Raw genomic sequence first — 14,472 nt, 5'->3', positions numbered from 1 at the left:
GACCTTTTGTTGCTAACGCTAACACTATCCCCTTTATCTGTAGAAAACATAGACACAAATAATATGATCTGTATGGCTAATGGAAATAAGGCAACATTCTTTTGAAAATGTTGCATAATCTTCTGAGTCCACTGTACCTGGAGGAAAGAGACAGCAACGTACCATAACTCTGCAGTCATCAAGTGAATGAAGGATTTAGCTCTTGGTTGAGTCAGTAGAGTTGCACATATTGAAAATGACAGTTACATACATCAGTCAAACAGAATTTATGAGCAAATATGCCTGGGGTGGAGAATGGGATGATGACAGATGCTCTGCAAGTACAAACCAGTAAATGAAAATTTAACCACCTGATATGTGAGGCCCAGGTGTGTAATCTAGCATTATAACCTCTTATTTCAATACAATTTAGATAAGATATAAGATATACTTTTATTATTTTATTGAACCCCGTGGGGTAATTAGTCCTCTGCATTTGACCCATCCCAGTTACTTAGGAGCAGTGGGCAGCCACAGTGCAGCGCCCGGGGACCAACTCCAGTTCTGAGGCCAGTGCCTTGGTCAAGGGCAGCTGCAGGAGCGCCCCTAACATGCATGTCTTTGTCAATTTAGACATTTCTCTGCACACCACACTCTCCAGTCCTCCAACAGGGCAGTCTATACGAAAACAAATTAAACGTAAACAGTATGACATTCAGACAGCTTTAGTTCATGGTGCATTTAAGGTTCAGATGACTGTCCCACTGGGCCCACATTCACTGTATATACGGGACTTTGTGGACAGAGAAAAGGGTTTCACACAATTCAGATGTTTGTTCCTGGAAGACACATAATTCTATTCAACATGTTTTATTTAAATAAGTGAATATCAAATGTATTGAAATGTTAAGGTGACCATAATTGCAACAATGCATATTGTACAAAAATATTGATATCTGAATAAAATGTTTATCATAAGCATGTATTTGCATGTAGCATGGAGTTTCCGTTTCCTTACGCATCAGAGAGGAGGAATGCAAACATGTCAGACTTTCCTGGAACAGCATTTATACACAATTTAGACCCTTTTGGCACATTTACGAGTGATGAAATCCTACATGCAGCCAAAATCTTCCTCTAGCATTGATCCCAGGAAAGACTTCAAATCAAATGTGCAAATATGGTACAAAAACATTGCTCAGTAAATGCACTGTGCCTCAAGCCAATGTTTTCCCTGGCCTTCTTTCTTAACAGAAACACAGGTATTAAGTACAATCTAAAACACCCTGTTAATGTAGGATTATCATATTTTATGCTGTGACGTTAATACGGCTGACACACTGCCGTATTAATAATAACATGACAAAAAAGATAAAGTAGGAAATTTTGCCTGATCTCCTGCCACAAGTTTTACACAAGAACAGAAGCATAGGAGGCGTCATTCATGGTCAATGTCACTAGTATTTTTACAGCTTCATAGTATAGTAATGGTGTTTCACTGTGTGGTGGAAAAAGTAGTTCATTTGTTGCCAATGCTGGTTTTTTCCCTAGATGAAATGCATCATTGCTTGCCTCGTGACAATGGACAGATTCTTTTCACACACTGTTGAAAAGAATAAGCTGGGTGGAGTCACAAATTATTCCAGAAACAAGCTGGAAGTTATGAACCACCACGCCCTTGGTCTCGTTGCCTGTTTACTGACTGGATTTTTAAAAACATTTCTTATGTGCACACGTCCCTTCTACTTAACTTATTAATTGTAAAAAATTATTTGAGAAATCCAAATGACAAACACTTTCAGATGATACACCAGTTAATTAATGTAAAATTAAATTTTAGTTTATATTATTAGTCAAGTACTGCACAGCATTCCAGTTTCCAAAGAATGCATCAATTCTTTGCAACTCCACTCTTGCCCATTGACAAAGATCTGTTGTGGTCTTTTATGCGTTGCTGTAGTTTTACCAGTTTACTCACCTACGGTGGTCTACAGGTCTCTCCATTTGTGTTTTATATCACTAACTTCTGGCCTGCCAGCCTCATAGCTTTTGTAATCCAGGGCCATTGTTTTTATGGGCATGACCATCCTTACATGAGCCAGCCCTGGAGTTGAGCATCCAGTTAAGTTTAGCACAACAATAACAATATTATTCCACTTAATACGGGATTAAGAAGGTGTGGGATATTCAGTTAAGGATACAATTTGTGTTAACTTGAGCTGACTGGAATGGTTTTTTTTTTTTTTTTTTTTTTTTTTTTTGCATCAAACCTGAATTATGATGCATTACTGAATGCGTAAACAGACGGAGCTCTGAATAACCGGTCCCTTCTTTAGACAAGCAAAAGTCTGGGGTATCAATCAGATTCCACTGACACGCTCACAATACATCACCATTTTATTAACACAAAAGGCAGATATATACACCTTACAGTGTATCCATTTCAACTATTTACAAAATAGAGCTCATGGATGCGTTACACATGTATAAAAATATGCATTACATCTATATAAATATATACACAATGTGCAAAACATATGGCATACAAACAAATGAATGGGACAGTATCTGTTAAGTGTGGGGTAGGCTGGGCTGGATGAGAAGGCATCGGATTCCCAAGCCTACGTCTGTTCCTTCTAGAAAAATCTGCTTTCCATCCTCTTATTTCTGTGACGAATGCGTAAAGCAGTGGCAGACCCTGAAAAACACAGCGGACAACTGGATAGCAACAATTTCTACAGGACAGAAGTGAATGGTCTTCAATGCAAGCAAACAGAGTGGAGGCAAATAAAATGAGAGACAGAGCCTAATTATACCCACATTTACATCTGCAGTAGAAACCGTCTTGTCATTAAGTGCTTACATTCCCCAAAGCCAGAAAGATGCTTAAAATGGCCATGGTATGAGACACTGTCTGGTACAATAACAGCCAATTTGGGTTTTCAAATGGCGCAACAGAAACAGGATGCCTTTAGCTATTTTCCCCCATTTTTTGTTGGCTTACTAGAGTGTCAAGTGGTACACACATTTAAAAAGACATTAAAAACTATATACATCTTCACTGTCCCACTGAAAAAACAAACAACAAAAAAAACTCCATTACACATATGCGTTTTTGAAACAAAATGATTGCTTGTGTAAAAGTACTTAAAGGGCATTCAGTAGTGTACTGCCCTCTTTGGCAACATGTCAGGGCGCTGGCTGCTGATGTGACCCTCTCAGTGCCCTGTTAGTCCACACGGCCAGCCGGACCCCCTGTCAGGACCCCTGGCCCCTTTGGCCTTACCGTGGCTCCGTCACGGCCACAGCCCGCCTCTCCTTCCTCTTCACGACAGCGGCGTCGCCAGAAGCACCCGTCCCCGCCCCTGGATGGGGTGACGCAGCTGTGACTGAGCACCGCACAAACGCAAGCCATTTGGTTTCCTGTGACGGGACGCAGTGCCGGGGTAAGGACACTATCTATTTGGCATCGGTCCCACGCACCCTATTCAGCTGCAGGCAGGAGAGGAAAGGGTGTGACTGGGGTCAAAGCGCAGAGAACGCACAGACGCGGTCACTGGCAGGGCGGGGCCAAGCCCAGAACAAACACCCATCAACAAAACTGGCTGAGCAATTAAGCAATACCTACTCTTAGATAAAGCGGACATCTTTGTTTCTCTTCCTAAAACTGGTTTCAGAGATAGTGCTATGCTCTATTAAGATGTAAGTGTAGGTGTGTCAGCAACAACAAAAAAATGCTCAACACTGAATTCCAAAGTGCTATAGGCAACCACTAGATGGAGGTATAATACCTCTCCTAATTCTGTACAATCCTGACCCAACAACTGCATGATCTTCTCCTTTTGTATTACACCACATTTGGTTAAAAAGAAGTTAAACAGCCAGTTGTGGACACTTCTATTGCAAGTCACTACACAGTGGTCACTAGTGTTGTGTGCAGACCTGTTCTCTGATATGCTGACTTCAGGCAGTCTCCTATACAGTGGCACACGTACAGAAGTGGGATAAGCCCATGGCATTGCAGATTTCCTCCTCGCCATAACATACTAAGCATGACTGCTTATCTCCAGAAACGTTTGAGTCATTCCCCGTGCAATATACCAGGGAAAAGCAATATACCAATGATGCTTTCTCCATGAAGAGCTTTGATCAGTGAAAGTAGTAGTCCCTTTCCCCAATACCAGCACCCAACTCCTAATCTTTGAACTTTGTGTAAAACTGAGTTTCTGCTCAGCTACCAAAATAAAAACAAAAAAAACTTAAACTACTGAGAGAACAGTCAAGAGAAGATTTTCAGGAAGAAAAAAAAAAATCTGAACCTAAGACGAGGGTTCAATTCACAGACATTTTGACCAGCAGACTTAATCTGTCCATTTTAAAGTGTTACACTTTTCAAAGAAGGATATTACACCGAGTTCTGAACTGTGAATGACCACATGAATGCTCTCAGTAGATCACTAATGAAACCGTTGTTTGGTTAATTTACAACCAGTGCAAAATTCCACAAAGCAACAGAAAAAAACCACAAATGGAATTCCTTGGCTACAGTTACTGACTCACACAGAAGACTTCACAATACAGTATTGTTCCTGGGTATTCTGTCCATGTGATAAACGTCAACACTTATTAACACAGAATGACTGCAGTGCAGAACAGCTCTTGCTGCTTATGGTCATGACAGTACCCCACTGGAATTCCTACAGAAACTCATTTTGATCTTTGACTCTTTGTTCTATATGGTTCCAAACCAAAACCTGAAAAACTGCCTCGCATTTGTAGCCTGTAGGCTTGACTAATTCAGATTCAGATCAATATCTATCTGAATGCTTCTGAACTTCCCTAAAGGCTCACGCCTAATGAGCGAATAAGCACGTGTGGCTCAATAAATAGCAGGCAAAGCAGTCTGTGAAGAAGGAACCAGACCGCATGTGAAACATTCAACAGGGACAGAGCCTCAGACTGAGGTTCACCGTCGCTGATGTGCGACGGTAGAGCACGGATCTGTGCGTTTCGTGTGCAGCCAACGTGGACGGCACCGGTGAGCCTGGAACCAGTGACAGAGGTGCCGGCATTCAGCAAACATATTGCAGTGTCCATCTCATTTGCCGTGCATTGTGCTGTACTGATAATATGCGAGGTTGTAAAATGAGACCTTCCCCAGGGTTTTATATACCTGTACAGAGGAAAGTATGGTACGCATGCCTTACATTAGATGCATGCACTTGTTTGGCAGCCCTAACTGATATCCCTTTCCAGAGTAAAGGAATGGTATAGACCCAAACTTATAGTGATGATAATATCTGGCTTACTCAACCCCCTCTACAGAGACATACACTAGCAGTCATGCGAGTGTGCACGCACACACAGACACACACACAGACACACACACACTCACACACACACACACAAACACACGTGCGCACGTGCAGACACACACACAACTGATCGCAGCATGCCAGTTATCACTGAATATGTGACATTTGCTTATCATATCCCAGCTGGGCATTAATCCAGCTAAACTCCAGCATGACTGTACAGCAGATAAACTCCTATTTTTAAAAAAGCCCCTTTAAAAATAACTGCGTTCATAATAATTTACAAAGACATTTACAGAGGCCTCTGCATAAATGCCAGAGGTTTCAAAACGTCTAAAAAAAACAAAGACACATGATAAGATGAAAAAAGAATGAACCACGATTAAAACAAGCCCCTCTGTTAAAAAGGATTCTTACGTTAACCAGCTGAAGAAAATTCTTCCTGATACTTAAAGCAGATGTGAGTCTCCGGCAGTGACCTCAGGAGCTCTTAGGCAACAGACGGCCAATCAGCTCTCACTTCATTAATGAAGTGCAGTCAAGGTGTGCAGTCCCTGTCTTTCACATCACGTGAGGAAATGAAAAAAGGACATAGCACTTATCACTAGATTCCCTTAAAACCTGACGTGTAATGAGAGCACAAGTGACACAAAAGTGTTTTCGCAAAGATTATGGAATAATTGCCTGCCTTCCCCTCAAAATGTTGTAGAGTTGTGCAAACCCTGGAGTTTAAATGGATAAAAAATAAATGGATAAAAAAATAGCATGAACATAATTTGCTTCAGAGATATGCGACAACAAGCGAAAGAATATACAACCGTTTCAATGTTCGAGTCTCAACCAAGTCTCCCAGCCCCCACCTATCCTCCTCTGCCGTTATTCCCTTGTACTAAGCACTGGCAAAGGCTCCCCCTTCCCCCAGGTTTCCTGCCAATGAATAACAAAAGACAGGAGGTAAACCAGCGAGCTCAGAGCCATAATGTCTGCCGTGTTGATTGAGGTATGTTCGGAAACAAACCTGCCGCAATCAGAGGAAAGCCATTTCGCAGAGCTAAGAAACAACAGCCATCCGTCACCCCTGCCACAGCCCCGCGGTGGTTCACACAGCCAGGGGAGCGCTATGTAGCGCGCCGCCGCTGAACCACAGCCCCGCGGACGCAACCAACCGCTGCTCTCTGCGCTCGGAGCGCCGTGAAGCAGATCACAGTCACCAGGGCGAAGTCTCTTAAGGACAGTTTGTGTTTAAAAGCCCTCCCTGCTTAAGCTAATATCAGTCCCATATGTCTCGGCGAGCCGTCATTGGTAGAAGGAAGGGGGGGGGGGGGGGGGGGAGGGAGGAGGGGCTGCGGTCTCCAGGCTCGAGAGGAGGAGGCAGCGCTCGGTTCGGGCCAGAAATAAAGAGATGGGGGAGATAGAGAGATCCCATCTGTTTGACGGCATGCCCAGTTCTGCTTGGCACCGGCGGAGAGAGCAGAAGCACAGCCGTGCCCTCGGGCCCCGAGGAGGGCAGATCCATCTGAATGATTAGGGCTGTACTGATGAACACCCCTCAGGGGAAAAGTGGGAACAGGAGACAAAAATGCTGCCACACAATGTTCCCAGCCCTGCTCACGCTCCCATTTTGAGCCTACTGGGATCTCTAGGAGAGAGGATATGGCCCCCTTTGGTGGAACAACCCTGTCTAGTGGACCTATCAGGACAGGGCAGGGCAGAGCACCCCGCCCCTGGGCCAGCCGCTGGGGGCTTCCTGTCAATAGCCCGCACCCTGCTGGGGACTTCCTGTCTAGAGCCCACCCCCTGCTGGAGACTTCCTGTCTACAGCCAGCCCCCTGCAGGGGACTTCCTGTCTAGAGCCCGCCCCCTGCAGGGGGCTTCCTGTACAGAGCCCGCCCCCATCCAGGCCCAGCCAGGGGAGGCGCTCGTGGGCGAGAGCGCAGGCGTTCTTGTGCGGGAGATCCAGCGGCGGCCTCCGAGGGCGTGGCCGGCCGGGCGCAAAGCCCGCCCCCTCCGGTCCCTCAGTCCCAGTGCAGCTGGAGGTCGTGGCCGTCCAGGAAGTCTGAGGAAATGCCCAGCGGGTTGAGCCCGCCGGCCGGGCCCGGCATGGTGAGGTCCAGCCACTCCATGTTGTCCAGCGCGCCGTCGTGCAGGTCGAAGGTGGTGGGGGGCGGGCCGTCGGCGAACGACAGCTCCGTCGTGTCCATGGGGGAGTGGGGCTGTTCCAGGAGCTGGCAGTGCAGCTCCTCCATCAGACCCAGCGTTCGCGGCTCACCCTCCCCCGCCAGCGTGCCCTCCAGGAAGGCCTCCAGCTGGTTGTCGGAGGCCAGGGTGGCCAGGGTGGGGGCGGAGTCCAGGGCCAGGGAGGGGGGCGGTGCCACCTGCACCTGCGGCGGGGGCCGCGACAGCACCGTGTTGACCGGCAGCGTGGTGATGCTGGCCGTCACCGGCAGCATCTTGGCCGAGGAGGGCGTGTCCTGCCGGATGAAGGGCGGGATCTCTGCGCGAGACACAAACACAACCGTCACGCTTACTTGAGCTTTAAAGGTCTGGGAAACTCGAATCTGTGAATTCTCTCCTGGTGTGTTGTTTTAAATCTTTTTTTCATTCACAAATGGCCCAAAAATATTTAAAAACGAGCCTTGTAAAAAATGTGGAAAGGCCTGTGCTGAGATTGGCTTGCTTTCTCCCTTGGCTAAACACCAGGCTTGCAGTGAGCAGGATTATCTGGGGTCCCAGTTACGTCATTAATGCCCAAAAACCAGTGAAATCCTTTATACCTAGTGATAATTAACAGGTTTCAGGCTAAGATACGTGGAATCAAAGCCTTTCTTTATTCAGGTGTGCTGTCCGGAGATTGAGACTGCTGTTGCATCTAATATTAGTGTCCAATAGCTCAGTGTTACATTAACACATTGAATGATCTGCAGGTTAAACAATACAATGGTAAAGCTTAGCTTGCTAGCTTATGTTGCTTTCTTTTGTGTTGTCCGGTGATAAAATGGTTGTGTTACTGTAGGAAATCATAGCTGTTTGAAATTAAGCAGGTAAACATTCGATGCCACACATTACATTAGTTATTACTGGAAAATGCTAAAGGGCTGGCAGTAGTTTTACCTGTAGACCAACCTGCTTTAGCTAGTCTGTAGCACTTGACCAATGCCTAAAAGGATAAAAACCTGTTGAAACCACTCTGAAACCTGTTGTCCAGATTGTGGATTCCGTACATCATCACCTGGCTCGTCAATGTCAGGATCACATGAGTAAGGCTGTACAATGCCAATGTTTCCACTGTATGCTATTTTTAAGGGTTGGCAGCCTGCTCTAACCTAGCAACGAGGAACTGCTTACATAGACGTCGTATAAAGATTAATATTAATGAGCGCAGGATACAAGCCCACCTTCCGCTTATCAGCTGTATATTTCAGTTCAAAACTTAGAAATATTAAGAGGACAATCAAGCGTCACTTCAGGGGGATATAACCACAATTTGAACCCAAGTTCTCTCTCTCTCTCAAATCCCAATTATGACAGAAAAAAAGTTTTATTCTCACAGCAAAATTCTACATCTCATGAGTACTTCATCCCAGTCTTCATTCTGTTTCACTGGTGTGGTGTAGTCTATTTCATTTTCAGCAGCTTATCCGCTATGTTTACTTCCATTGTGAAAGATGTATCATGTATTCAACCAAAGAATGAGTAATGTACCCAAGTAAAAATGAAAAAGGACTTATTCATAATATTCATAACTGTGTAATTTACCAGTGCACAGTGAAAGGCTTTGAAAGGCACTGCTTTGTGATCTGTAGTGGGGTGTTATATTGGACATAGGGCTAAACATCTTACTTGAAAAATTGACTGACAGACAGCACTAACACCAGGCTAAAAAAAAATGTCCTCACCTCCACTCTCGATTAGTATGTCGAATAGGTCGTCCATCTGTTGGCTGGTTGCTGTGGGAACCTGTGGGAACACAGACGGGGGTATAAGAGTGAGAGGACAGGACAAATAGAGAAGACTAGCACTCCAGCAAGTGCAGATGGTCTCTTTCTGCTGTGATGTCTGAGCTCATGTTTACCGGTGACTACGCCTGTGTGCTACGCCTGTATCCAGCGTGTTGAGCTGCACACACTCACCTGTGTGCTACGCCTGTATCCAGCGTGTTGAGCTGCACACACTCACCTGTGTGCTACGCCTGTATCCAGCGTGTTGAGCTGCACACACTCACCTGTGTGCTACGCCTGTATCCAGCGTGTTGAGCTGCACACACTCACCTGTGTGCTACGCCTGTATCCAGCGTGTTGAGCTGCACACACTCACCTGCGTGCTACGCCTGTATCCAGCGTGTTGAGCTGCACACACTCATCTGTGTGCTACGCCTGTATCCAGCGTGTTGAGCTGCACACACTCACCTGCGTGAGGGCCGGAGTCTGCAGGCTGCGAGTCTGTTTGACGGCCTCCTCGTAGCGGGGCGGGTCTTTGCTCTTGGGGGCGTGGCTAGCGAAGGCGTTTGGCTGGATAATGAAGGTGGACTGGGAGGGGGAAGGGGGCTGGTGGAAAAAGAGTTCATTAAAGGCACAGAACAGCACTCCACTGCTATATCATCATATTTTCACTGTGACCAAAGCACAAAAGAAGAGCGATATGAATGATGAATTATGCCGGTATTGCTTTGTAAAGTGGCGCTCTTTACCTTGTTCTTGGGCCCATTAGGAAGGGAATGGCTGGGGGAGGCCCGGGGAGGGGGCCTGCTTTCCGGGGAGCTGTTCAGGAAACACTGGGTGATCTCGGCCCCCACCTGGTTCTGGCCGGGGCTGTACTGGAACCCGGGGGCGGACGTGGCGCACACGGCAAAGGCCTGTAAAAAGAGAGCACGACGGTCACAAGCTGCGGCCAAAGCACTCTGGGCCAGCCTGCAGGCGTGGCTCTGGTGGCGCAGTAAGGGGAGGTTTTGGGCTGTGGCCGACTGTAACGGGGCACCAGGCACACCACAGACAATGGGGCTGTCAGGGAGAGCGCTGTCACTCATCCTCGCTCACACTCATCGCCCCAGTAACAGGTGCTGAGCAATGGCTTCAGCCAGGACTGCTTCTAATGTGATTAGGGGGAGGAATTTAACCGGGCTGAACCGCACGACCAAGCCGCCATCACCCGGACGACCGGAATATACCATAACTGACCCCGCCGAGGGGAGCGCTGTTGCGCAAGCGAGGAACGACGGGCCGGTTTGAGCGCCTGAAATCTCCGGAAAAATAAAGTTTTTTTTTCCCCCCGTCAAGCAGATAAAGGCCTCCCCGCCCCCGCAGCTGGCCGACCTCGCGGCTCGGAGATAAAAGACTCATCATCGCCTTTGATCACGGCCCCGGACAGCGATCTGCTTTCACTGCCTCCGTCCCAGCACATTAGAGCAGGCAGCTTGGAAAGGAGCGCGCCCCTGCCCTTTAGCAGAAGCGCTCGTTACAGAAAACCCCGTTAATGGCAAGCGCAAAGATGTCTCAGTCATTCCCTGGCACTGAGCATCATCTGGATGCAGTAGATCTTTAAGCTCATTTTTCTTCATTGCATGCACAATAATGAACTCCAGAGGTACTAAAATAAGTTGTTTGAAATGCTAATGGAATTTTTTTTTTTCTTTCAAAGTAAAGGTCTCTCGCAAAAGTGACTGCCACCTCATTCCTTTCCCTGCTAAATATAGGTTAAATCAAAATTTAAGAAGGGCCAGGAGTACTAGATCATCTACAATGACAGGTATTTACAAGTAATCTGTTATCTATATTTGAATACAACTAAGCCTATTAAGAACATCATGACCTACATTAACAGAGTTCAGGGGATGTACTAGAGGGGTGACAATCATTCATTCAATTACAAAAGCATATAACATTTCAGCTGTGGCTATAAAATTCATGCCGTTGGATGGATGCTATGCACTTGAAATTAAACTCTAGGGGTCAATCGTCTCTTTATTAACAGGAGTGGCTGCCAACTCAACTTCACAGACACAGAAGGTGTGAAATTGTGCTGCCGGTTTTATGAAACCAAATCTCGATACCAAGAGTCATCGAGCTCATAACGGAAAAATATTTTTTAATATTTTGGATCAGCCAGCCAAAACATTACCGCTGTTTTTGTGTATGTCTGTTCAAAGCTACGTACATGCTCTCTCGTGATGATTAGCTAGACTTTAGTAGCGCCAAGAAAGCTAACAACTTGACAATTTTCCCCAGGTCTGAATAGTCCTGTGCTCGAGTAGTAAAGCATTCAGACACACTCACGAGTCTCTGAAGTCCCTGGAAAACCGCAGCATGTGTCCTGAGTGCTTGAAACGTGCGATACGTATTTAGGCTACGGTCCTGTATACAGGTCCCAGGCTGGACCTGTCCCCGGGTTCAAAGGTGCAGTGCGTAACTCACCTTTCCCATGTGGTGGTTCTGTGTGGGAAGCTCCTGTGGTGCAGGGGTCTCTGCTTTTTGAGGTTGCTGGGTAACAGGGGCCTGGATCAGGCTTTGGGCCTGAGGAGACACCGCAGCCTGGAGCACTGGCTGCTTCTGCAGGGGCGGAAACAACACGTCAGTCCCAAGCAGAGCCAGATGATTTAAATATGCTATAGGGCACACCACAGGACAGGCACTAAACTGGCCACAAACTGGGCCCTTTTCTGACAGCTTAGTTTAAACGCGCATCTACTGAGTATTAAAGCGATGCTCTGCTGGATTCATGAATGCTACATAATGCTAGGGTAGCGCTTGATAACTTCACCCTACTCTTTAGCAGTGGTTCAGGGGACAGAAAGGCGTGGGGTGCTTCAGTGACTCAGGGTGACCGCGTGGCAGAAAGCCAAACGGCAGTACCTGCAGGCTGACCCCAGTGCCGGGCAGCTGGATGGTGGCGGCGGCGGGCAGGGAGACGGGCAGCAGGATCTGGGTGCCCGGCTGGGCGGCGAGCAGGGTCTGGGGCACCTGCTGGGAGCTGATGAAGAACTGCGGCAGGCCGGCGGCGGCCGGCAGCTGGGCCGGCGGGGCGGGGGCCAGAGCGTCCTCCTGCTTCACCGCGGCGGGCGGGGCCCAGGGGGCCGAGCAGCTCGAGGACACCCGGCTCTCCTCTTTCACGGGGGCAGGGGCGCCGGGCGAGGGGGGCGCGCCTCCCTGCTGGCTCCTCTTCTCCACCTCCAGCTGCATCTTCAGCTCCTCCACCAGCCGCTGCTCCTGCTCCAGCTTGCGCATCAGCTCCACGATCTGCCGCTCCTTCTCGTGGAGGCGCCGGTCCTTCTCCTCGGGGACCGGCCTGCGCGGCGACGCCCCGGGTGGGGCCTGCCGACAGCCCTCCGCCGCCCCCCCCGCCTCCTCCGAGTTCATGCAGGAGAGATCGGAGGGCACCGGCGACACCGGGGGCGTGGAGTTCATGCTCTCCGGCGCCGCCTGCTGGACGGCGGGCAGCTGCTGGACCCCCGGGGAGGCCGTCACCTCCATGGCAACAGAAGGCAGGGCGCTGACTGCGGGGCCAGCGGGGGGCGCTGTGCCGTTGGAGGCCTCCTGGTGAGGCCTGAGCCTCTCGATGAGGTCCGTCTTGGTCCCGGACACAGGAAGACCCCGCAGTTTCAGCTCCATCTTCAGCTCTGCCACCTGCAGCCAAACAATCAGCAACAGCGTTCAATGCCAACCCTTTAACACCCTGACTTCCCCTCCATTATCAAATCCCCCTTCATGGCCTGATAATCGACCAGAACGCTGTTATGGAAATGCTTCCTGGTATTACTTGGTATCATCTTTATCTATCCCTGCTGAACATATCTGTATTAGTATGGCTCGTAAAAGAAGAGACATCTCTGGGACACAGGCTGTTATCTGAGGCCCTCTCACCTTCATTTCCTCCAGGTTGGCGGGCAGCGGGCCGGGCTTGCGGTTGGTCAGCGTGCTGTTGGGCCGCACTGGGGCAGCTGTAGGAAGCGACACCACAATGGAGGTGGGCAACGTGCTGTTGGCAGGGGCACTCTGCCCCTCAGCCACCGGCCTGCAGAGGAAGAGGAAGAGGAGTGGGGGTTGGGGAGGAGGGGGCTCTGTTAATATCATGAGGGAGCAACTTCCTCAACTGGCTTCATTCACAATAAACAACCTCTGAATAGAACAATACGGGCTGGAGAATAACAGCCCATGTTAAATAAATCTCACACAAACACGGGAGCCGTAATGGAACAGGAAGCCGTGACTAACCTCACCGACATCCTGCAGTTAATTAGCGTTACTTAACAGGATTTGCCAGTGGAAAGTAGCTAGCGGCCTTTTCAGCGCCATGACACGTGTGTATATATTTCTTTCTGCTCACGAACAGGCCGTGTTTGCGCAGCGCTAGCGCTAGCCTGAGCGCGCGCTGAACCGGCGCGCTCGGGACGTACTTGAGCGGGGCGGGCAGGATGGCCTGGTAGTTGTAGTGCTGCTGCTGCTGCTGGCTGAGGATCTGCAGCTGCAGGAAGAGCTGCTGCTGCTGCAGCAGGCGGGCGTAGGAGGAGTCCATGGGCGCCTCGCTGGGCTCCTGCTTCTGGTCCGGGGGGATGTACTGGTGGTACTTGAGCTTCTTCACCCGCGGCTTGGCCTCCTTGCCCTTCTTGCTGCGGCTCTTGTCTCCGGGCAGCTTGGGCTGGCTCTGCTGCGGGGCGGAGGAGCCGGAGGAAGAGAGTTAGCGCGCGGCGTACGCCGGGGGAAACCCCGCGCCGCGACGCGCCGGATCAAACGGCCGAGGTCAGGCCGCGCTGCAGAGGACGCCCCAGAACACAGCCGGGCCGAGGCCGGGTCGTCACCGGTGAACCGGCCGGACGGCGGCTGCACGCCCACTCCACAATACAGGAAGTGGAAACCGGGAGAGCCCGCAAAGGGAAGTGACCCCCATTGTTCCCCAGCATAAAGTCACAGGATACACACGAAAAAAAAGGCAGGGCCTCCGATAATTACTTTAAAGCCACACAAGCGCCAGAGCTCTCCTCTGAGCCAGCCCGTGACCCTCAGCTCATCTCCCACCCTGCGGTGTTTAACAGAGCGAAAATGTCAGGCCCTAGCCTGCGTGCACCAGGATCAGCAATATGCACCAGGATCAGCAATATGCACCGAACACGCTACAGCAACCAAGACTGCAGCAGCTAGAGTCACAGTCAGGCACTGGTCTCACGCTGATATACGGGGGTGTTTAAAGG

The 14,472-nt window shown here is 49.2% G+C and overlaps 1 protein-coding gene across 3 annotated transcripts in view; it reads right to left on the bottom strand.

Annotated features, from left to right (window-relative positions):
* Window positions 1–2,358: 2,358 nt before the first annotated feature.
* mrtfba (myocardin related transcription factor Ba) overlaps window positions 2,359–14,472 on the bottom strand; it is a 44,297-nt gene continuing 32,183 nt past the window's right edge. For all 3 annotated transcript variants that reach the window (XM_035405202.1, XM_035405201.1, XM_035405204.1), the window contains 8 exons: window positions 13,681–13,931; window positions 13,148–13,298; window positions 12,140–12,910; window positions 11,702–11,836; window positions 9,982–10,146; window positions 9,701–9,838; window positions 9,191–9,251; window positions 2,359–7,788 (listed from right to left, as the gene is read on the bottom strand). In XM_035405202.1, coding sequence (XP_035261093.1) covers window positions 7,310–7,788; window positions 9,191–9,251; window positions 9,701–9,838; window positions 9,982–10,146; window positions 11,702–11,836; window positions 12,140–12,910; window positions 13,148–13,298; window positions 13,681–13,931 — 2,151 coding nt within the window. In that variant the 3' untranslated portion in view covers window positions 2,359–7,309. The remainder of the gene's footprint in view (window positions 7,789–9,190; window positions 9,252–9,700; window positions 9,839–9,981; window positions 10,147–11,701; window positions 11,837–12,139; window positions 12,911–13,147; window positions 13,299–13,680; window positions 13,932–14,472) is intronic.

The sequence above is a fragment of the Anguilla anguilla genome, chromosome 2 (genome assembly GCF_013347855.1).
Source record: "Anguilla anguilla isolate fAngAng1 chromosome 2, fAngAng1.pri, whole genome shotgun sequence".
NCBI lineage: Eukaryota > Metazoa > Chordata > Actinopteri > Anguilliformes > Anguillidae > Anguilla > Anguilla anguilla.
Note: the sequence above shows the minus strand (reverse complement) of the source record. Positions and strands in the feature narration are given on the sequence as shown.